The 23,066-nt window shown below is 45.8% G+C and overlaps 2 protein-coding genes across 2 annotated transcripts in view; one reads left to right on the plus strand and one right to left on the minus strand.

Moving 5' to 3' along the window:
- The window catches only part of LOC147745336 (uncharacterized), a 460,883-nt gene that overhangs the window by 210,529 nt on the left and 227,288 nt on the right, over positions 1 to 23,066 (plus strand). The gene's annotated exons all lie outside the window — the stretch shown is intronic.
- Positions 8,629 to 11,183, minus strand: LOC147745339 (uncharacterized). Its single transcript, XM_086952256.1, has one exon. The coding sequence runs from the start codon at positions 10,353 to 10,355 to the stop codon at positions 9,282 to 9,284; it is 1,074 nt and encodes a 357-aa protein (XP_086808382.1). The 5' UTR covers positions 10,356 to 11,183; the 3' UTR covers positions 8,629 to 9,281.

The following is a 23,066-nucleotide window of genomic DNA, read 5'->3' on the forward strand; positions in this document are numbered from 1 at the left end:
CGATGCGGGGTAACTGGAACTTTTCCACCACTATGCATTTGTTTAGTTCACGCAGGTCCACGCACAACTGGACCTTGCCGTTGGGCTTCATGACTACCGCTAGGGGCGCAAGCCACTCCGCACATGTGATGGGTTCTATTATCCCGTTCCTCTCCAGTTCACGTAGCTCCTGTTGCACCGCTTCCCTCACCGCGATCGGCTCATTCCTCACCTTGTGTGATACCGGCGTGGCATCCATCTTGAGGATGATCTTGTGGGAGAATTTTTCCAATTTCCCAACCTTTCCGCCAAACACCTTCGGAAAGTCTCTTTTCCATTTTACTAGGTCTGGCCATTGTTCCGGCGGCGTCATCAGCACCTGTACTGCTCCTCCGGGGTCCAGCTTTATGCCCAGTTCTCCCTGGTCCATCCATCCTAGGACCAACGGGCCCTTTTCCGCTACGTACAATTTACAAGCAGCACTGCGTCCCCTGAACTCAAATTTTAACGGTCTATACCCCATTATTGGGATGCGGTCTCCGAGGTACGTTACTGGTCTGATGTCTGGCGGTTCCAACTGCGGACCCAAATGAGGCGTGAACTTCTCAGCCCATACTGCTCTTCGGACTTTTGTGTATGGCGATCCTGAGTCTGCCACGATGCTTATCATCACTCCGCCTATTAGCATGTCCAGTAATGGTTTGTTTGACCTCCTGGCGCCCACGCTTAGGACTTGTTCCTCTATGCATAGTATCTCATCCTCTTCCTCTGGACATCTTCCTTCCGTGCTTTCTTGGTCTTGGTCTACATACTTCACTGTGATGCAGCCTGCTTTCCTTCGACAAACCTTTTCGTAATGCCTCAGTATGCCGCAGAACATGCACTTGGCGCGGAACGCTGGGCACCTCTTGTCATGTGCTTCATGAGCCGAACTGCCACAACGGTAGCAGGGATTCTTGGTTCCTTTCGTCTGCTTCCCTAGTGGTCCCATCTTCCCATCTGTTGGGTCCTCTGTATGTCACACCCATGTTGTTGTTTCCTCCCTTGGGTTCCTCTTCGTCTATTTTATTTACCATTTGCCTTCCTGCTGGTTCTCTTTTAGCTGCATCTGCGCATCTCTGTGCCAACTCTGCCTTCTTCACTATCGCGATCACTTCTTTCAGTGAGGCATCTCCGCTCGCCCATAGTTTGTCCTGGACCGATTTGTTTCTTGCGTACATCACAATTTGGTCCTTGATGAACTCATCATGGAGTGCGCCATATTTACATGTCGTCGCTAACTTTTTTAACGCCGCCACATACTCATCAATTGATTCTCCAGTTTCTTGTTTTCCCTGCTGAAAGTTGTAGCGGTCTATCGACACTCACACTGCCGGCCGGTAGTGCTCATTGAGTTCTTCAATCGCATGGGCAAAGACATCATCATCTGTGTCTTGCCGGGGTTTGGGTACTAAGTTCTTGAATACCCTGATCCCTTCCGGGCCTAGGTTGTGCAGCAAGATTCTTCTTTTCCTTTTGCTGGTGAATGCGTCCTCATTTTCATCTTCCAGGACCTCTATGTAATTTAAGATGTACTCTCTCGAGTCATCCCACTTCATTGTGGTTCACCCGGTTTGGGTAGGAATGGTATCGGGGCTGTTGCCGAAGTCGCCTGCGCGCACATGGTATCGCGCTTATCCGGCACTGTGTTCTGGCTCCTGGGACTGCCTGATGCGCTGTTCTCCTATCCCTGTTCTGGTTGGAGGTGGGGGCTCTCTAAGTCACCTTCCTCACTGCCCCTTGATAACGCCAGTGCTCCTGCTCAGTTGGGGCACCCTTCATACCTTGTAGTGCCCCTGCGTGCTCTACTGGGCGTGCGGTGTCCGTGGGCAGCTATCTTCCTGCCCCCTTAACCCTTCTTGGTTTGGGGGGTTCTACCCCTATTGCTCCGGGTGAGCAGTGCCTCTGTACCTGGTTTCTTGTTTTTTTTCCCCTTAGGCTTTGGTGGTTTCCCGCGCTTCTGCTGTGCTCTCCGTGATCCTCTGGCCTCTCAGTGTGGGGCCTGCCTGTGTGCTTCTGTGTGGCTGTCCTGCCCAGTTGCTCCTGTGGGTTGCTCCCTGTTGTTGACTGTCCCTCAGGTCCCAGCCTCGTCGCCACTGTGGAGGTGTGGTTCCTCCTAATAAAGACAGGACACTATACTCTGCAGTCTGGTGTATTTATTGGCATTATTATCATCTTCACGGAGAGTGCCGAGCTTGATACCACTCAGCTCCACTCCGACACCCGATCTGGTGCCCCTCGCAAGAGATCCAAAATGGCTGCCGCGTTCACGCTACGTGGTGACATAGCGTGAACGCTAGAACGCCAACACTACAGGCAGCTGGACAGTAGATTAAGAAATGGATGGAGACACGGTGGGCGACACCTTTTGTACCCCCCCAAAAAAAAATGTTTTCCACAATAGTGAAGGGAAGCATTTTAATAATGCTGTCATTTCTATTGCACAATGTATTGAAAAGAAGTACATAAAAAATTGAAAGGGAAAAAAATATCATCGTGGTCTACACCAGGGGCGAGGGGGGGCCATGGGGGCCAGTGATTACAGGCGGGATCTCGCAATAAGGCAACAGAATGCAAAAACTGTGGGAGGACACCACAAATCGCGTTGTAAAGCCGTGCGATTTCGTTGTCTGCGAAGTGAAGTACTTGCCCATAGCAACCAACGCATTTGCGTTGTAACAACATACGATCTAAAAGTAGCCAATGTTGTGGAGGTTATGATGTAATCACTACGTAGTAAAAGCACGCGATGGAAAGGTGCCCGATCTTTTGACATACATCCGCATCCAGCAGTTAGACACCCAGGATTATGAAAGGATTGGGCTTGATCGGGAGAGTTCGCCTAGAACGCAGCCATTTCCCAGCTCAGCTAGCTCCGCTCCGGCAGGACACCTAGTTTGTACTTGTAGTGATCTGAATTTAAACTAGGTGCATGAATAAGACGCCCCAATGGTATAGGCTCTATATTAGGTCTATTTTCTCCCCCCATGTTATGACGAAGTGGAGTATTATCCTTACTCTGAACATTCTTTGATGAAATAGCCTGACCTCATTCATGACGGTTTATCTGTGTGTATTGATCGGACTGCTTTGCCCTACAATTGGGAGCATCTGAGTAGTCAGGGATCCTTTGTGTTAAAAGATCAACCATCGAGGCCAGTTCTATCAACTTTGTTTGCATAAGTGTTACCTCTGTTTTTAAATAGCTAATAAGGTAAGGTAAACCTTGATAGTCAATATTATTGTTTCATTTGGTTATGGGAGGCAGACTACGGAGCGTCGTCGGGGGATTATTCAAATAGTCATCAGCCCTCTCTTTTTCTTGAAGATCAATGAGAGGTGAAAACCTATTAGTACATACAACCACTCTTTCCCCAGCCTCTAAGGTACCGGACATTCCCACCCCTGGAACTAGAGTTTCTGCAACAAATCCCTCCATTTCGGGGTCTGTAGTATCTCCCCTTTTTTTATGAAACATTGCAGGGATTGTTATAGGCTGTCCTACAATGTGTTCATCCTGATGGGAAGAGCCTATGGTTGATTTGGTGTTAGAGGCTTGGGTAGGTGTATTGCTAACTAGGATATCCTCACATTCGCTGATCAGCATATCTATTCTATCTATAGTGCAATTATTAGAGGGGGTCTTCTGCCTTAGCGCTTTCCTCACCCTTTTCCCCTTGCGTTCTCTACCACCATCCCCTCCACCCTGTGGTCCACTACTCCCATCCATCGATTTTCCTTTCCCCATGTACAGTCTTTACAGTGTCCAGACAAAATGAAGGCTTGACTGAGTCTATTGGATGGCTGCTAGCAGACTGTCCTTCATTAAGGCTGTCAGTGGTTAATAATCAGCGCAAACACAGTCAGGGGACTCACCCAGGCGACAGGGCCCTGCTGGAGCTAGATTGAACACTATCTGACGACAGGTGGAGGAGGAAGCAGAACCAAGAGCACTGGCCCAGCCAAGACTCTTCCGGGCAATGACGGGCCCGCCCTAGGCCTGGGCTTCGCCCGCGCACATTCCGCGCAGCGGGAAGCAGCTAGGAAATTTAAACAAGCACCTCCTGGCGGTTGGGAGTGACGGGATGATGCGGTACATACTGGGGCGTTGAGTCTAGCCCCCCTTCGGTCCGATGTTGGCAGCAGCTGTTGTCTGGCCTCCCGCTCTGCGGGAGGCAGCTGGGAAATTTAAACAAGCGCCTCCTGGCGCTTGGGAGTGATGTGATGATGCAGTGCATACTGGGGCATTGAGTCCAACCCCCCTCCGGTCCGATGTTGCCAGCAGCCTTTTCCCGCGCTGCGGGAGGCAGCTGGGAAATGTAATCAAGCACCTCCTGGCACTTGGGAGTGACGGGATGATGAGGTGCACACTGGGGCATTGAGTCCAGCCCCCCTCCGGTCCGATGTTGCCAGCAGCTGTTGTCGGGCGTCCTGTGGTGCGGGAGGCAGTTGGGAAATTTAAACAAGCACCTCCTGGCGCTTGGGAGTGACGGGATGATGCGGTGCACACTGGGGCATTGAGTACAGCCCCCCTCCGGTCCGATGTTGCTAGCAGCTATTGTCGGGCGTCCCCGCTATTGTTGGACGACCGCTGTACACTCCTTTGGCCTGACAGCAAGAATAGACTTTTGGGAAAGGACCGTCGTCCTTCTCCGAGAAATGCAGGCGATCTGGAGGACGACCACCGGAGCTACAGAACTACAGCTCCCAGCGGCCTGTGCGGTGGGAGTTGCTCACGCACCAGATGTGACTCGGCGGTGAGTTCAGGACGGCTACGTAAGCCTGTGCCGGAGAGAAGAATCCTGCAGATTATCCCTATTACGCCGCAGGACATGACCGAAGGATTTGAGCTGCCATATATCCCGGATGGGGTAAGGGTGTCGGTGACAACGCCAAGAGTCTTTCCTCATAGCGCTATCATTGTAACGGCCGCTGAAGTCGCGCATGGATCTTTGATACTTAGCAAACATTTGGCAAGGGTGTGTCTGATTCCGTTAACATCACAGTGTTGGCTCACACTCTTAGTAAAGCTCATACGCCTTGGCTGGTATCTTTACCAGGTGTTATATTGTTTACACTCTGTACTTAAACTCCGCCAGGAATGGTTGCCTTATTTACAGTAGTATAAAAACGTAATCCTGGCTGCTTTGATATTTTCCTGTGATAATTACATGTTACAAAGTGTGTGTTTGTTTCATCTCTTCTCAGGGGAAATGTGAGAGGTAGCTGAAGTAAAGCATAAACTTTCCTGCCTTATGAGGCCCGCCACACACCTTTACTGGTTGGTAATATACACCTCCAACATTATTTATATACATGTTTGTTTGTCCACAGTTCTTACGTCTGAGTATTGGATGTTTTCCATCTAAGCCTTAGAAGACAATGTAGCCAAGAAAAGGTCTTGATGAATGCCTAATAATCCTTCTACTTGCAGCTGCCAGAACTGGTTATTTTACTTTACAGGTAGACCTGGTAAAAACATGGTTGAACAAAGCATAGAATGAAGGGGTACCGTTGTTTCAGCACAGTGCGTCTTAATAAGCCTTTTCTTTTCACAGGTCTCCCTCCCCACTGTTCCCTTTGTTTCCTTCCCCCCGATTGACCCCCTTAATTTTCTGTGCCTTCACGGCAGATCAGAATTGAGGTTGTCAATAGGTGGACCACATTGAGCAGCAAACCGATCCTGAGAGGTCTCCAAGGGACAGTGACACCTACCGCCGCCACCAAATGCTGGAGACTTGCATCCCCGACCCCTCGCTTCAACGTTAGGCTAAGTAAGGACATGGTCTGAGATAGCCCTGGCACGAGCAGCCAGGCTTCTCTCCAAGGCAAGAGTGTTCAGTATGTACAACCATGCTCACAGTAACCACATGATGCCATCACAAATAGACTTCACCAATAAAAAAGGAGTTTAATCTTTATATAGGCAATTATATGCTATGACCACATGATACAAATTCAACATATTGAATGGGTAGTAATCTTTCTGGTGGGTTGTTACGTTCTAATCACAACCACCGCTTCTTAACCAACAGTTAAGCTCACTTCTAACCGTTTCCTAAAAGGTTAGGCAAGTCGTATTGCTAGAATCACACACGTTGCAAAAGGAGACAATACTGCAATGCGTGACGATATTCTCTTATACTGTGCAACAGAGAAACAATGCCATACGTAGCGCCACAGTCTTGTACTTGCAAATTAAGGAATAATGCATGCCCTGTACCAGGAAGAAACCAAGCAATGCGTCACGCTACAATCCTGTACGGTACAATAAAGAAATAATACACTGTGCCACGTTATACTCAGATACTGTGCACTGAAACAATAATTAAATGTGCCACATTACAATCAGGTAATATGCAAGAGAGAAATAACGTAGTGCGTAGCGCACCAAGCATAACATTTGTCATAAAAAATGTGGTCAGGCATCATACGACAGTTCGATAGTTCATTAGCAGCAATTAGGCAAAGTGTAATGTAACAGTTTTATGTGCTCCGTTAACAGGGCCCCCGCTATGGATCAAATGTTGACACAAAAAGTACCCACTCCGGCCCCAGTACTGCCCCGTCCTGGGTCAGCCCGGGCTGGGATCCGAGCTGAAGCAACGGCTCGCGCAGCTGACTGAAGCGGGAGGCTGAGAAAGTGTCCCTCCTGGCCCGCACCCCACCCCCACGAGTTGATCCACATTACCTGGGGGTGGCGCAATCCCATTCCCATCCCCAACGTCAGCAACTTGGGCCTTGATCCAGAACTCCTTCATGGGTTGTGGTGGACTCGGGCCGGTGACTCAGTTCTTTTGTGGCTGCTGGTTTGGGCCGCTGCTGACTGACTCCGAGGGCCCCAATGACTTGGCCCGAACGCCGACAGTCTCAGTCCACACCAGGATTCCCCCTCAGCACTGTGGAGACTTCAATTCAGTGCACACCCGAACCCGGCACTCCTCACCAGCACCTTCAGGTTGCACTTTGAAACGGACACAGCGCGTCCGAGACTCGCCTCTTCTTTGGTGCTCACAACGATCCAGCACTCTTTACCAATGCTCCGCTTGCACATCAACAGGCACCCTGTGCATTCGAGCCTCTCCTCTTCTCCTGGTGCACAGGATGTCGAGTCGCTCTTCACCAATGCCCTGGCTGCACCATGACATGCACTCTTGCACGTCAGAGACTCACTTCTTCTTTTGGTGTATAAGAGGGCCAGGCGCTCCTCACCACGGCACGCACCCAGCGTATCTGAGTTTCCCTTGAAAGTCCAGGTGCCCAAGACCACAGGGCACAACTTGCGTAGGTCTCATGCTAGACAGCGCACACGCACCCACAGGGTATCTGAGAGTCTTCTCTGTGAACTTTTATATTCCTGAGTTTCTAAAAGAGGAAGCCCACTCAGCTCGGGCCCTTGGGGTTTCACAAACCACAGTCTTCTTCAAGCAGGGGGACCCAGCGCCTCCAAGCACAGTCCCAACATCATCTTCCTTAGTTAGTTAGAACAGCAAACGGTAGACCAGCCCCAGATCACGAAGCAATGATTGGTCTATCCACAGCAGTCTCTTCAGTTGCTCCTTCTTTATTAGAGGTTCCTCTTGACCACAGAATGGGTCCAACCCTTTTCACTCTCAATCCATATCTGTTTTATTCCAACGATCAGGGGTTTCAGCTCTCATAGTTATACCCCTTACTGTCTTTGAAGTTTGTATGTTCTCAGGTTCCCTGACACCTCCCTAAATCAGTTCTGGGCATCTCCCTCCCAGTGTCACCTCTCTCTCTTTGATACTGGGGGCCCGGATCCTTAATCACTCAGTAGGAGATGGGGCAATTGATTTATAGCAGCAACCCAGGCCTTTTCACCTCCAGGACTTCTCCTCCTCCTACTCTCCAAATGCAGGGCAGTCTGGTACCAGCTCAACTCCTCCCTGGGCCAAGACCTCTCCCAGATCCTGTCACCTTTAAGTTCCAGTCAGACAATCCACATTCAGCAGAGACACATAGAAATGCTCAGAGTACAAAGTCAGACACTTTCTAAAAGAGTGGCTTATAAACACACAGTGACAACACCACCTTCACAGAAAGATGCATTATGACACTGTGAGTCCATACATACCAAACTTCACCTCTCCATTATAGACTGACAGGAAACTAGGCTAACAAACACAACACCCAGCCTCCCCATTCTGTCCTATGGGCAGAATTGCCTTTCAGCAGTGAAAAATGAAATACAGAGTTTTTAACTGTCAGAACATAACACACACACAGTTTATGTTCTGCCTTTTACCTACACTGCACCCTGCCCAGGGGTTACCTGGTACCCTCCTCTGGGGTGCCCCATGTGTATGTAAAAGGGAAAGTCATGGCTGACAAGTGGTTACATTTATCAGACTACATGCTAACTTGGCACTCTGCGTGCAGGCCCTACACTAAAGGCCTGAGTTCCCTTCTCTGCGTACCCTTGCATTACTAGCCCTTGATCACACAGTGCACATCACTAGGGACTTTTACTTGTAAGGGAACATACCAATCATGGCCAACCAATCACCATTACAATTTACATAGGGAACTCCTGTACTTTGACACTGATCAGCAGTACCCAAAGCATCTAAATTGGCATCTCTAGGTCAGGAAAATGGTCTAGGGGATAAGCAACAGGTTTTGGGAACTTTAACCAAGAATGCCAAGTCCTACAGCCTTCATACCACATAAACTGCACTTTTTTTGCTTCAGTGTACGTCCACAGATGGGTCAGTATTATTGCTGAAGTACTTAAATTTCTTTCCAAATTCACTGCATCTCTATGTTTTTTTCTACGTGTGTTGAGTGTTTGCTGATGCCTTTGTAGCGTTAAAATTTGACAAATGCTCTTCACACATTCACTGCAATGCTATGGCTTTTCCTTTGTGGCTGTTCACTGATGTCTATGTAGGTTTGATAAGAAATAAAAGCTCTTCACAAATTCAGAGCACTTGAATAGATTTTCTCCTGGGTGTGTTCACTGAGGATACCTCAATGCTGAATAGTAACTAAAACTACTTTGACTTTCAGTGCACTAGAATGATTTTTCCTCCTGTGTGTGTTCTCTGATGCAGTTTTAGTTGTGATAATTGACTAAATCGCTTCCCATATTCACTGCACTTGAATAGTTTTCCCCCAGTGTGTGTTCACTGATGATAACTTAAAGTTGAAGACTCACTAAAACTACGTCCACATTCACTACACTTGAATGGTTTCTCCTCTGTGTGGCTCTATGATGCCTTTTTAAGTGTGATAATCGACTAATGTTCTTTCCACATTAACTGCACTTGAATGTTTTTTCCCATGTGTGTTCTCTGATGCTGTTTTAGGTGTGATAATCGGCGAAACCTCTTCACACATTCACTGCACTGATATGGCTTTTCCCCAGTGTGTGTTCGGTGATGAATCCTTAACGTGGATGGTTCACTAAAACTACTGCCACATTCACTGCACTTGAATGATTTTTCCCCTGTGTGTATTTTCTGATGCTGTTTTAATCCTGATAAATATATAAAGCTTTTCCCACATTCACTGCATTGGTATGGTTTTTCCCCTGTGTGTGTTCGATGATGAATCCTTAATGTTGAAGATTCACTAAAACTACTTCCACATTCGTTGCACTTGAATGATTTTTCCCCTTTGTGTGTTCTCTGATGCTGTTTTAGTCTTGATAAGTACATAAATCTCTTCCCACATTCACTGCAATTATATGGTTTTTCTCCAGTGTGTGTTCTCTGATGCTGTTTTAGGTGTGATAATCGACTAAACCTCTTCACACATTCACTGCAATGGTATGGTTTTTCCCCTGTGTGTGTTCTCTGATGGTGTTTTAGGTCTGATAATTGACTAAAGCTCTTCAGACATTCACTGCACTTGAAAGGTTTTTCCCCTGTGTGTGTTCGCTGATGATTCCTTAAGGTTGACGAATCCCTAAAACTATTTCCACATTCACTGCAATGAAAGGGTTTTTCTCCAGTGTGTGTTCCCTGGTGCCGTTTTAGGTGTGCCGATTGACTAAACCTCTTCATACATTCACTGCATTTGTATGGCTTTTCCCCTGTGTGTTTTCGCTGATGATTCCTTAATGTTGACAAATACATAAAACTACTTTCACATTCACTGCAATCATATGGTTTTTCCCCTGTGTGTGTTTGCTGATGTTTTTGGCAAGATGATAACTGACTAAAACTCTTTACACATTCAGTGCAATGGTATGGTTTTTCCCCTGTGTGTGTTCTCTGATGTCTTTGTAGGACTGATAATTTCATAAAGCTCTTTACACATTCAGTGCATTTGAATTGTTTTCCTCCTGTGTGCATTTTCCGAGGGTGCATTAGTTCTGATGACCAACTAAAGCACTCACATCATGTGTCTGATACTTCTCTCTTGGTAGGTGTCTCTGAGTTTGGTATATATGTTTTTACATACCATGACTGTACTTCTTGATGGGCTGACATGGCTTAAAAAGCACTTGTATTATTCTTGCTTCCCCTATATATGTGTGATGTTTTGCACGTTTGCATTTCGATTTAACAAAAAAGTGTAATGGTCACCAACTACTTGCCACACTTATAATGTGAGTAAGGCTTCTTTGTGGGCAATTGTGTCTTTAGACTGGAAAATGTTTTTCATATTTGCTGGTAAAGATCCGTTCTCCTTCTGGTCGGTGCAAATTGGGGCAGTACTCTGTATTTTAGACAGCAGAACTCCTCTTTACTTTAACTTTTAGTTGTCTGGATCCATTCCATTGTGCTTTTCTCTGGTTGCTATGGAATGGCCTGAAATAATTTACAATACACCTCTAGCACTGAGTAGTGGTTTGATATCACTTTAGAAATTAAAGCAGTGCTGTAATCACATCCTACATTCGCACAATCAGATCTGGTGTTGGACATTTTTACAAAGAAGTTGGTTAATCAGGGTTGTCTTAATATTCTAGAGGTCATTTCTTCATCTTGAGGCATGGAGGAGCACAGCTGAGACTCGTAGAATCACGGAATTGCCCTTGTCTGCTTCATCCAGAATCAGTCAGTTTATGTTTTGGTTCATCTGTCTCTGACTGCACTTATGTTTTCCTGAACACTGGACTTCCATATTGCGGACTGCGCTTTTACAGTATTATCTTCATTGGTCTTAAACATTTTGTACATTCAATGATTGTTTTCTGTTGCCTGTAAAGAGAGTTAACATTACTTAAATAGAAACATATTGGAATGTGCATACACATTTTAACTGTAAAAACATCTCTCCATTGCCATCTCTGAAACGTATGAAGGCACACAGTATCTTCATATGTACACCATACATAGATATATAAATAAAAATTCTGTTGAACATGCCACATCATATTTATTTCAGCAAAGGTGGTTATTTGCCACTGTTCATGGAGCAACTTAGTAAAAAGAAAATTAAAAAAGGGCGGTCGCATATCACTCATACACTAGTTACAGCTCTACGCAGAGGCATATGGTCTAGATTTTGTTAAAACAAGAACAGCTCTTGGAGTCATAGATAGACCTTGAAGACCCAAGACAGCAGCTTGAACATTGGAATGCTGCACCATACCTCAAATCTGAATGTTTGCAGAGGTGCCAGTATTTCATTCACTACTCGCACATTATGTTGTAGAGCAGCAGTTTATTGATTTTATTTACTTTGTGGTTTTACTTTTCTCAAATATTTGTAAGCCATTTTTAGTTTGCCAGCTTTGAGGCTGGGCTGCTCTGTTGCTTAGTTGTTCCACCTCTAACTTTAGAGTTTGAGATAGCACACTAGCCTGGCGGCATACTAGTTGACAGCTGTGGTGCATCTGCGTAGCGAGGGCACGAATGGTGAGCCAAACCAAAGCCTGTTAGCATCCTTTCACTCCTGGACCAGCACCCGAAACACTCAAATCAAATGGCTCTGTCAATACCTCCTATACCTCGGCTGCCTTCCACTCTTTGAGCCATAAAGGTAGGACCTGTTCTTACACTTATTCACCTGCACCTCGCTAGCATATCCCTGCTGTCAACATTGCTTTTCTACTACAAAATCCTTTGAACAAGATTTTTCAACCATGTAATTCCATGACTTTTCATGGGACTATCCTCCTATTCATGCTTTTCAACATCACCAGTACAAACCACTGTGACCACATTTAATGGAACAATATTGAGGTGCGCTCATTCTTTCCAAAAGATGGAGAATGCACCAGAACAGTGCACGCTGCACATCATACAAAGATATAGTGCCTACTGCGACTCTCGCACATGCCCGGCAAGTACACAGTCGCTACACAGCTTTTGCTAAGGCCCACATGCTTAGCATTGCTTTTCAAATACACACAAAATCCTATAGGCACAGCTCAAAAATGTAAAATAAAATAAATTAATGGAGCGACACGCACTGACAAATGATCCGAAGTGTGGTGTGGCCACCACATTTCTTTACTATTTCAGCTGGACCTTCCTACAGGAGCAGAGCTTGCTGGCACCAAAGTGTTTAAAAAAGGTGTTATGCATGTGGTATTTGTACTGCACAAACCTAACCAAAAAGCAGCGGTGCTCCCTATCGGGTCCAAGGCAGGCACAGAGTCTATGAGTGATAGATGAGTTTAGCACGATGATGGGTTAATAGCTGTACTGTGACCAAAGAGCCTGTAACTAACAGCATGTGCGCTAATTCCTTTGCACATTTCTCCTCTGCTATAAGGTAAAGCAGGTACAGAGCCAGAACAGACAAAAATAATACATTTATAGCCTAGTACCATTTTGAGAAAAAGAACCGGGTACACTGAAGATGACTTACAAAAGCACAGCACTGAGCAACCCATTTCAGCCACTCTACAGTCTGTCTGAAGAATAGAGGAACAGGAAGGGTGTTAAATGCCAAACATTAACCTTTCGCCTGTTACCATCACATATTAACGAGATGCAAATATACCTCTGTTCTGATTGTGTGGCGGGCCTAGACTGTTAGAAAGAGATCAATGGGAAATAATGAGACAGGTGTGGAGGGATGTATGACATTACAACGCATGCTTTTACCACGCATGCCTTTACAACGCGGTTTTTACATCGCAATCCATTACAACGCATAGCGCTTTGGGGTGCTGGATAGTGAAAAGTTTAATTTACTATTCCAACACCAGTCCCCTTGGACACTATGGAAGGTGTTGGATAGTAAATTAAACGTATTCCCTATCCTAGAGCGCCCCCAGCGCAATGCGTTGTAATGGTTTGTGTTGTAAATACCACGTTGTAAAGGAACTGTGTGGTAAAAGTTTCGTTGTAAAGGTTGTTTACCGGTGTGGAGGTGAGCAAAAAGATGAAACGTTACCTGAAAGAGCAACGAGTTAGAAGATAGACGGATATTAGAAACAGCAATAAGAAATAACAAGAGAAAGAAATAAACAACTTTTTTGGGATAAACAGCAGCCCGGTGAATGTTTACAGATAAAATGTGTTTTTTTTTAATTTAATTTAGTAAAACACTGGGATAAAAACAATTTAGAACCCATAGACACTGAAAACAGAAAGCCTATGCATCTTGTTTTTAATGGGCATCATCAGAGAAGAGGACTTGCTGCATGCACCGGAGGATTAACTAAGAGATCTAGTGTGTCATGACGGTGCACCAGGTTCAGTTTTCTGTAGCCTTGCATTCCAATTCCAATGGGCTCTGGGAAGTGCAGTCTTTTTGTAACTGTGTTTAACGTAGATGCTGATAAAGCTAGGAATGAAATGTATAATATCAGAGACTTTCTGATTCTTTACACTTAGGATAATCTAAATTCTGAACATGCATACAACACGTATGTCAAGTGTGCACTTGGATGACAACAAACAGATGCCAGAAAAGAAAAGAAGCAAGGAAGAGCATAAAGGAAAGAAATCCACCGCGTGTGGCAAGAAGCAGAGATGTTCTCTCTCACCCATACTCTTCCTAATAGCCATAGAGCCCTCACATTCACCTGCTAAGAGGATATTTGGGAAACTGAAATCATAGCCGGCGACCTGAAAATGATGCTCTATGGGGACAACATACTCCTCGCTTTAGCCTCTTCAGAACGTTTGCTGCCAGCACCAATGTTCACCACATCAGACTTTAAAGTGTTTTCTAGGAACAAAATGAGCTGGACTAAAAATGAAGTCTTACCCTTGATGATCTCATACCAAAGGGGAAGCCCTCCTTGCACATCCATTTTAGTAAATCCCCTCCAGGATGGAATATCATGTACTATTGATTACTACAGATTTTTAAATGATGATCAATGACAATATGACTGTAGTGACTGATCAAATGCACACAGAGTACACTAAATGCAGCAAGCAGCAAGTGTCGCTATGAGGAGGAGTCCAAATTGCAAACATGGTGGTAGCCCGAGGTTTAACCACATTTTTTACATGCTGCCCATACTGGTCCCGGCATCAGAACTATGAACACAAAATGCAGCCATTAAAACATACTTCTGGCAAGGTGAGACACGCGGACTGGCCATGTCCAAAGTCCAAGCCGCTACTTCAGGTGGACTGAGACTCCCAAAGATGGAAATATATCATATGGCGCATCAGCTCTCACAGGAAGCATATCATTCGGCCACAGATATGGAACGTACCAATTGGGTACTCCTGAAACAACAACTGTGGGTGAGCACAGGGACCGCAGGTGATATATCTGCATCATCCCTCACAGATGCCTCAAACAGAACTGCTTTGTGGGCCTCGCGCTGCAGAAGCGATGAAGGGGGAAATCTCCACCTCCATGTACTCTGCCTTTGATGGGGGGTGCTGGGTTGTCTCGTTCCTTCCTCGTTTCTCTCGCAGATCGAGATCATAGACCGAGAAGGTCGCTATATGATATTAGAAGGCAAAGTGGATGGTAAAGATATAGTCTGTGTGAACATTTATGCCACCAATGTGGGCCAAACTATTCTTCCTATCCTGCCTAACCCCTCTCCTCGCTGGAATACATTGTTACCTTGTGTTACTTGCAGGAGATTTTACCTGCATGGCTGATGCCACTTTAGATAGATCACACCCCCAGTGCCCACATCCTTGCTACATAAAAATGCTCACGCATTTTGATGTTAGATTAGCGATTGGGGATTTGTTAATACCTGCCCAGAGCGCATGTTGGATTGGCCGGCTGACTTGCAACGGCCAGCTAGACATGCGCACTTCACACTGCACAACACACAGCTGGTGTTAGCCAGCTGGGTATTGTAGGCACAGGGACCTAGGCTTAAAAGGAGTGCTAGGTTAGCCTGCTCAAACCAATCATGTGGCTTCTCTCTTGTTTAGAGCAGCTTCAGGATTGGGTAGGTTCACGTTGGCACAAAGTCAACATTAACCACTTTCGTTTATTTCCTACCCTGAGTGTGTGCACTACACCCCACCAGGGCCTTTGAAGAGAGCAGAGGAGCTGGGTGAGGAGGAGAAGAAGAGGTGGAGTCAAGATCTGAAATGCGACTGCGGGCTGTGAGCGAGACTGGGAGCAGATGAGGAGTCGGTAACTGCTGAATATTGATTACTACCGATTTTCTAATGATGATCAAAGACAATATGACTGCACTGACTGATCAAATGCACAGGGAGTTCACTAAATGGAGCAAGCCACAATTCTCGCTATGGGGGACGAGTGCAAACTGTGAAAATGCTGCGAGGTTTAACCACATTTTCTGCATGCTGCCTATACTGGTCCTGGCATCAGAACTATGCCTAATAGAAGCAGCTATTAAAACATACTTGTGGCAAAGTGAGACCCCAGGACTGGCCGTGTCCAAATTCCAAGCCGCTACTTCAGGCGGACTGAGACTTCTAAAGATGGAAATATATCATATGGCACATCAGCTCTCACAGGAGGAAAAGCTGACCAGAGCAGCTGAAAACACTCTACAGGGCACACCACCTGGGTACTCTCAGGCAGGAGCTGTCAGATCCAGGGGCTGGGGATGCCTTTTCTTGGGGTCCTGTGATCAGTCAGTGGTGATGGGGCAGTATTACTGGCAGGCACAATGTACAGCAGGGACACCAATGCTACATCACTTCAACTGAATAACCAAGTTGCTTCCTTGGAGTAAATGACTCATGAAGTAGTAAGGCCAAGCAATCAAGGCATGAGCTGGTTAGAAATCAGACACAGTACAACACAGTAAAAGACACAATAAGGCTAATGTTCAACCAGAGCTACAACGTTAAATAGGGACTGAACTTTCACCAAGAGGTACAAAAAGAAGCAGCTAAAATATACAGAAGATGCTGATACCCTCTTGGGGAGAGATACAAAGCCAAAAACATTTATTATGTTTAGCTGCACAAGCTGTCTCAAATAACATTGAGTCGTTAACCTGTAACCTACGTTGTGAACATTAGCTAAACATTTGACCTATGTCCCACATTGTATAGCCATTCTGTCATTTCTTGCTCCTAGGTGCTGGTTGCTCACATCCCCTTTCCTTTGCTGATCACAAGAAACACGAGTCTGTGCTCAAGATCTTCAACCACAGATGCTGTTTTTCTAGCTACAAATAGCCTTGTGCGAGTCTATAACTAAACCAGACAAATAGTAATTAGCGTATGATTATGTACTCAGCTCTCCTCCTGTAGTATCCAATATGTGCCTAGTGATAACAGACAAATGTGACTAATGGTATGCTTATAGTAATGTCCATGCTTACATGTAACTTTGTAGAGGTGTCTTGCCCTTTGTACCTGCTAATAGATGTATAAATATCTGTGTCACCCTGTTCCAGGCAGTGTAACCAAAAAAGGCTTGGGTCTAGTTACTGCCTGGCCTAGGCCACTCTAATTGAATAAACAAACAAAATGGCCAGGTTAGTTATTTCAATGTATTGACACCACACCTAGCCAATAATCAGCATTTTCATTATAACAATTATTTACTTATTTGCATATATTTTTCAATTCAATATGTGGGAAGGCAAGATACTGTTATCAAAAAACATTGTACACCATCAATACAGACATATAATATACACAAATCAAAAATGAAAAACATTCATATATACACCATATACACAAAGGAAGAGAGAGTTGGAGATGCCTCCAAATATTCTATTCATGGGGCACCAGTCCTAATATTTTATGTACAAAAAACAAGCGGCCAATCAATATTTTCTAAGGGCCTGCCTGTCAACTACACTAGGAACTGTTTTTTACAAGGGTCTGATTGCAGGGAGAAATTATTTAAACTGTATCCCTGCGCCACCCATTCTGATTCTTGTTCCAGCGTAGAGTCAACAATGAGAATATTTACTCTCTAACAGAGTCCCATGTCCAATGTGAACCTCGGGGACAGCACTTGGGGGTTCTCAGAAGTCTTTAGGACACAGCAGCTCTTCCGACGTTTGTAAACAAAACTAGTCAATTGGAAAGTGGAGCCAAATATAAGCTGGACTACTCATGGAGTCTGAGTCCCTGCTTCTGTGTTTCAAGTTTTAAACATTCAAGTGATCCGAGTGAGTTTTATGGCACCAAGCGTCGCAGTGTCCAGTCAGAAAGTCACTGATGGCTCCTCTGATGCCTGGCATTGACCCTCACCTGCCAGGTGTGAATGTTTTGACTCTGTATAATTTTCAGTCACATCCGCTTACTAGTTTGTATGTGTACAAACTCCAATTTGAAGCTTTCACAACTTGGAGAAGATTAGATTTCTCTTCAGCAGAATACCGGGGTAACTCTCCTACTAAGGCGGGAAAGGAAATGTATCACCCACCAAACATGGTGGTGTGTACAAGGGTTTCCCTAAGGGAAACTGGGAAATGACAATACACACTGGGAAACTATCATGTTACTAAAATGTGACAAAATATTTCCACTACACATGTAGCGGGGTCTGCTTGACAGCCATTCAGGCCCGATGACTACTAAATATATGAAAATAAGAAAGGTGCGATGGCTGGGAGTGCCCTCTGCCACATAAGTCTAGAATGTTCAAAGTCCTATTCATTCAGTGTCCAAGTATTTTCTGGTGCTCAAGAGAAGGAAGAGCCATCCGTTCTTCCTCGGCTGAAGAGGTCCGGAATCAACAACAAAAATTCTCCAGGCACACAGAGATAGAATTGAGGTTGTGGTTTCAATAGTTCTTTTTTTTCTTCTTCAAGTTATAAGTCACAGCAATTGTCCATCGGGTGGTTAGGCATTAAATATTAATATGAATACATTGTAGCTTGTGTGCCTATCCAAAATCTTTTGCTATGTTTCACCGGTATCACTCAGGAAGAGTCTGAGTGATTAACACACCCATATCTAGCCTATAACCTCACTTTTATAACTAGGACACTTGATATCAAGTGACCTATCGCAACATAAAAGACACTGTTTGTTGAATTTCTCGACTATGACATGTAGTGACCCAATCTACATCTCGCCACGCACTAATTAGTGTAAGGAAGCCCTTCTTTCCCTAAACATCTCATGGCATGTCTTGGGTCACCTGACCAGACCCAGGTTTTGGGATATTCTTTTGAACACAAATACTCCTCCTTAATTGGACTCTGACTTTATTGTAGATATTAAGCCCTGATGAAGTTTGCTGTAAAAAGAACAGCCTGAGACGAAACAAGTGTTGGCAAAAGGGTGCATATAATTTGAAGAAAAATGAAAGAAATATTGAAACCACAACCTCACTTCTATTTCTATGTGCCTGGAGAATTTTTGTTGTTGACTACTAAATATATTCAGATGACCAGTTGTAAAACAGAATTTATCGTCGTTGGTGGAATGACATTAGCTGGGAAGTTGGAGCATTGGTTCACACCGGTTGTAGCTGAAAGGATTAAGGTTTTTATTATGTCTTTGTAGGTTAAAAGACAAGGTAAATTACCAGAAGCCAGCAGTCCCAAAGTAAAATGCAGAAGAAAGATGAGAAAAAGCTTCTCTTGACTTTGGCACAGTAGAGATATAAGTCTGTGTAACACAAAGACTGGAAATCGGCATTAATCTAGATCTGGGATTATCATCGACTCCAGCACTTTCATTCTCCGTGGAGACATGGACTTTCACCTCGAGGACCGTAATGACTGCAACTCAAATGCCTTCCTCAAAAGCCTTGGGAACCTCGACATTACCCAGTACATCACCAGACCCACCCACACCGCCGGACACTTACTGGACGTTAACTTCTTCACACTTCAACAAACCAACGCCTATCACCTGAATTTACCATACCCTCATGAGGTTCAAGAACACCATCCTGGGCCACAAGAGAGCCACCACCTCAGCCGCTTCTGGAAGAACATCTCAGAGAAGGACTGGGCCTCTGACCCTATACACACGGCCACACCATACTAGCAGCCTAACGGAAGACACCAAGAACTGCAATGAATGGATCACCACCTGCAGCAATACCCTGGCCCCCATCAAGCATAGCAAAACTATTCAAGACCACAAACACAAGTCAATTGGCACATAGAAGAACTCAGGATAAGCACTGTAAGCAACTGGAAAGCAAGTGTTGAATGAGCCAAGACACCAGTAAGTCTGAAATGCCAAATAAACAGCCCATGCCAACCGCATCTAAGCCAACAACAACAGCAGCAAAGAAATCTTCACCATCAGCAGATAATTCATGGTGCCTGCAGCCACCACCAGCAACACCCCCCATTACAAGACTCCTGCATCAATCTCTGTAAATCCTTTTGGAACAAGATCCATATACTACGGGTCCGGTTCACAGAACTAACTTAAGACAAAATCCTAAACTTACTACCATTTTGGTATTCACAGAAGGCATTTACTCATTTCGGTATTCACAGAAGGCACTTACTCATTTTGGTTTAGACAGAAGTTAGGACTCCTAACTTTACTGCTCCTAAACTGAAAAAAATCCGGGCAGGACAGAGAGGGTTGTCTGTTCTAGCAAGAAGTGGTGTCCAAGAAGAATAGTCTCTGGGAACTAAGAGACGAGCACTAATCTGTGTAAGTTTTACACTTTTTCAGTACAAGAAAAACAAGCGTGCACGCCTTGCGCTGAAAGGAGGCAGCAGGGGGAGGGGAGCAAGGAGTGGGCCTGCGCCGGTTTCCTCCCTTGCGGGAGCGAGCAGGAACACCATATGTTTACAAGTTAAATACAAACATATGGTGTCAAAGCTCGCTCCTGCAAGGGAATCGCCAAACGTGCACGAGTTGCCATTGAAAGCAATGCAACACGTGCCCGTTTTTAGGGCAAAATCGATTACAAAAGGTCTTTTTCCTATACAGCACATGCGCACTGTATTGGGGAAACCTAAAAAGGCATACACTCTATCAGTGAAGTCCTCACTCCCATTCTGATCGATTCAAGCAATGCCTCTCTCTTCCCAGGAGCCTTGAAACAGACAGCTGGTACAGTCCTGCTGAATAAACCCTCCATGGACCATACCAAACTCTACAACTACTGACCGAGCTCCCTCCTACCATACACAGCCAATGTCCTACAGAAAACCATCAACAGGTGTCTGACCAACTACCTCATCAACAACAGCTCCTCAAGGCCACTAAGTCTGGATTCAGGCCCAACCACAGCATGGAAACACATATGCTACACACATGATCATAGACAGAGCCAAGAGTGGGGCCCTAATCCAATTGGACCTCTCAGCAGTGTTTAACATGGTATTACACCTCATCGGACACCTTCACGAGATTGGGATTCAAGGGCCTGCCTATGATAGATCTGCTCCTTCCTGACAAAAAGAACTCAGACAGCCAACCTGACATCATAGTCCTTGGAAACCTCAAGGTTCATCTCTCAGCTGCACCCTCTTCAAAACTTGCATAACCCCACTGGCCAACGTAATCCGTACTTAATACATCACCATCCTCATAAAAATGACTCCCAAGCAACACCAGAAGCCCTTCATCCGAGCACTGATTATCAGCAGTCCGGACAACGGGAACTTTTTCAATGCAGAAAGCATCAAACAGCTCACCAGAAGCCTGCACACCACCCAGAATGCAGCTGCCAGACTCATCCTCAACCTCTCACTCAGAACACATATCACACCACACCTGAGGGGACTCCACTGGCGCCAGATACATAAGCACGCACAGTTAAAACTACTCACGCACACATTCAAGGCACTACACAAAAAAGGCCCTGCTTACATTAACAACCACAACTCCTTCCAACAACACCCTAGGCACCCCCGCTCAGCCGGACTCATACTCGGACACATCACAGACATACACAGAAACAGATAAGGAGGCCACGCCTACTCATACATCACCCCTAAAGCATGGAGCGACTTTCCTCAACACATCAGAGCCTCCTCCTCGCTTCTTGAGTTCGGCAAGAAGCTGAAGACCTGGCTCTTTGAATGATGCTGCCCTCGAGGCTAGACTTCCACAACTGCACAGCTCCAGGACACCCTACCGGGTGATAGTGTGCTCTCCAAATACACTTAACATAACATAACATTATCCATAGCCTAACTTCTTTCCCTCAGAAACAGCTAAGAGATATTTTAGTATTCCAGAATTACTAGGCGCAACTCCTGGGTTGCCGCAAGGTAATAGGTTCAAACGTTAATCCGTGAAGGCAATGGGGCGAGCGATAATATCCCAGAACCGCTCCAAAAGGGGACCAGCAAGCTGATCCACACAATTAGAAAAAGCAGCTGTGCCCCTGCACTAAATCACATTCAATGAGTCAATAGTAATACTATAAGTTTGTTCTTGAGAACAGTAATGAAGGTATCAGGACAACTTTACACATTAAGTAATGTGTAAAGTTGTCCTGATACCTTCATTACTGTTCTCAAGAACAAACTTATAGTATTACTATTGACTCATTGAATGTGATTTAGTGCAGGGGCACAGCTGCTTTTTCTAATTGTACACATTAAGTAATGTGTAAAGTTGTCCTGATACCTTCATTACTGTTCTCAAGAACAAACTTATAGTATTACTATTGACTCATTGAATGTGATTTAGTGCAGGGGCACAGTTGCTTTTTCTAACTTCTTTCCCTCGTTGTGGTAAAAATTAGTGCCGGGTGCACAGATTAAGTCTGCAGTGAAGTAAAAAGTAGTGCAGTGTAGAGGTTTCTTCTTCTGCTAGCACTGCATACAGCAAGAGTACAACACAGTGCAATGGTCACGGAATCCCTCATTTATTTAAAACTACTCAGAGTGCCAGTATCTTCTCTTTAACACAAATGACAGAATAGGGTTTTGTGACACAAATGATGCCCACAAACACTCCCAGGGCCAGAAGGAAAGCCCCCCAGGGCCCCTGGATAGAAGAGTCCAGCTCAGCCCCACGGGGCCCGGATAGAAGAGCCCAGCTCAGCCCCATGGGCCCCCAGATAGAAGAGCCCAGATCAGCCCCAGGGGTCCCCGGATAGAAGAGCCCAGCTCAGCCCCATGGGGCCCAGATAGAAGAGCCCAGCTCAGCCACAGGGGGCCTAGATATAAGAGCCCAGCTCAGTTCCAGGGGCCCCCAGATAGAAGAGCCCAGCTCAGCCCCAGGATCCCCCGATAGAAGAGTCCAGCTCAGCCCCATGGGCCCCCTGGATAGAAGAGCCCATCTCAGCCCCAGAGGGCCCAGATAGAAGAGCCCAGCTTAGCCCCAGGGGCCCCCGGAAGAAGAGCCCAGCTCAGCCCGGCTCCTGCAGAGATTCCCTCCAGGATTATTCAATCTATTTCTACAAACACAGCAGAAGGTACTGACAATCTCCTACCTGACCACAGACCTGTGCAGACGTGTCCAGGCTCTCTCCTCCTCCTGGGGCTGGGGTGGGGAGAGGGGCAGATCTGGGGTCTGAGGTGGGGCAGGGGCAGATCTGGGGTCTGAGGGGGGTCTGTGAGAGACTGAAGATGGAGGTAACTGCCCACCAGACAGGGCTTCTTCCTTCTTTGCTTCAGGCTGCACTCACAAGGAGAGGCCGGAAGTGATGTCACCACCACTGCTGCTGCTGTCTCTGCCACCGCTGACCTGGAAGAGGAAACTCTTCTCCTTTTCATACAATGTGCAGCTCAGTGGTTTTATCAGCAGACGAGGAGCGCCCTCTGGTGGCCAGTGACGGAACTGCCGCCTCCAGGCTCCAGCAGTGAATACATT

This window comes from Lissotriton vulgaris, chromosome 1_1 (assembly GCF_964263255.1).
Source record: "Lissotriton vulgaris chromosome 1_1, aLisVul1.2, whole genome shotgun sequence".
NCBI lineage: Eukaryota > Metazoa > Chordata > Amphibia > Caudata > Salamandridae > Lissotriton > Lissotriton vulgaris.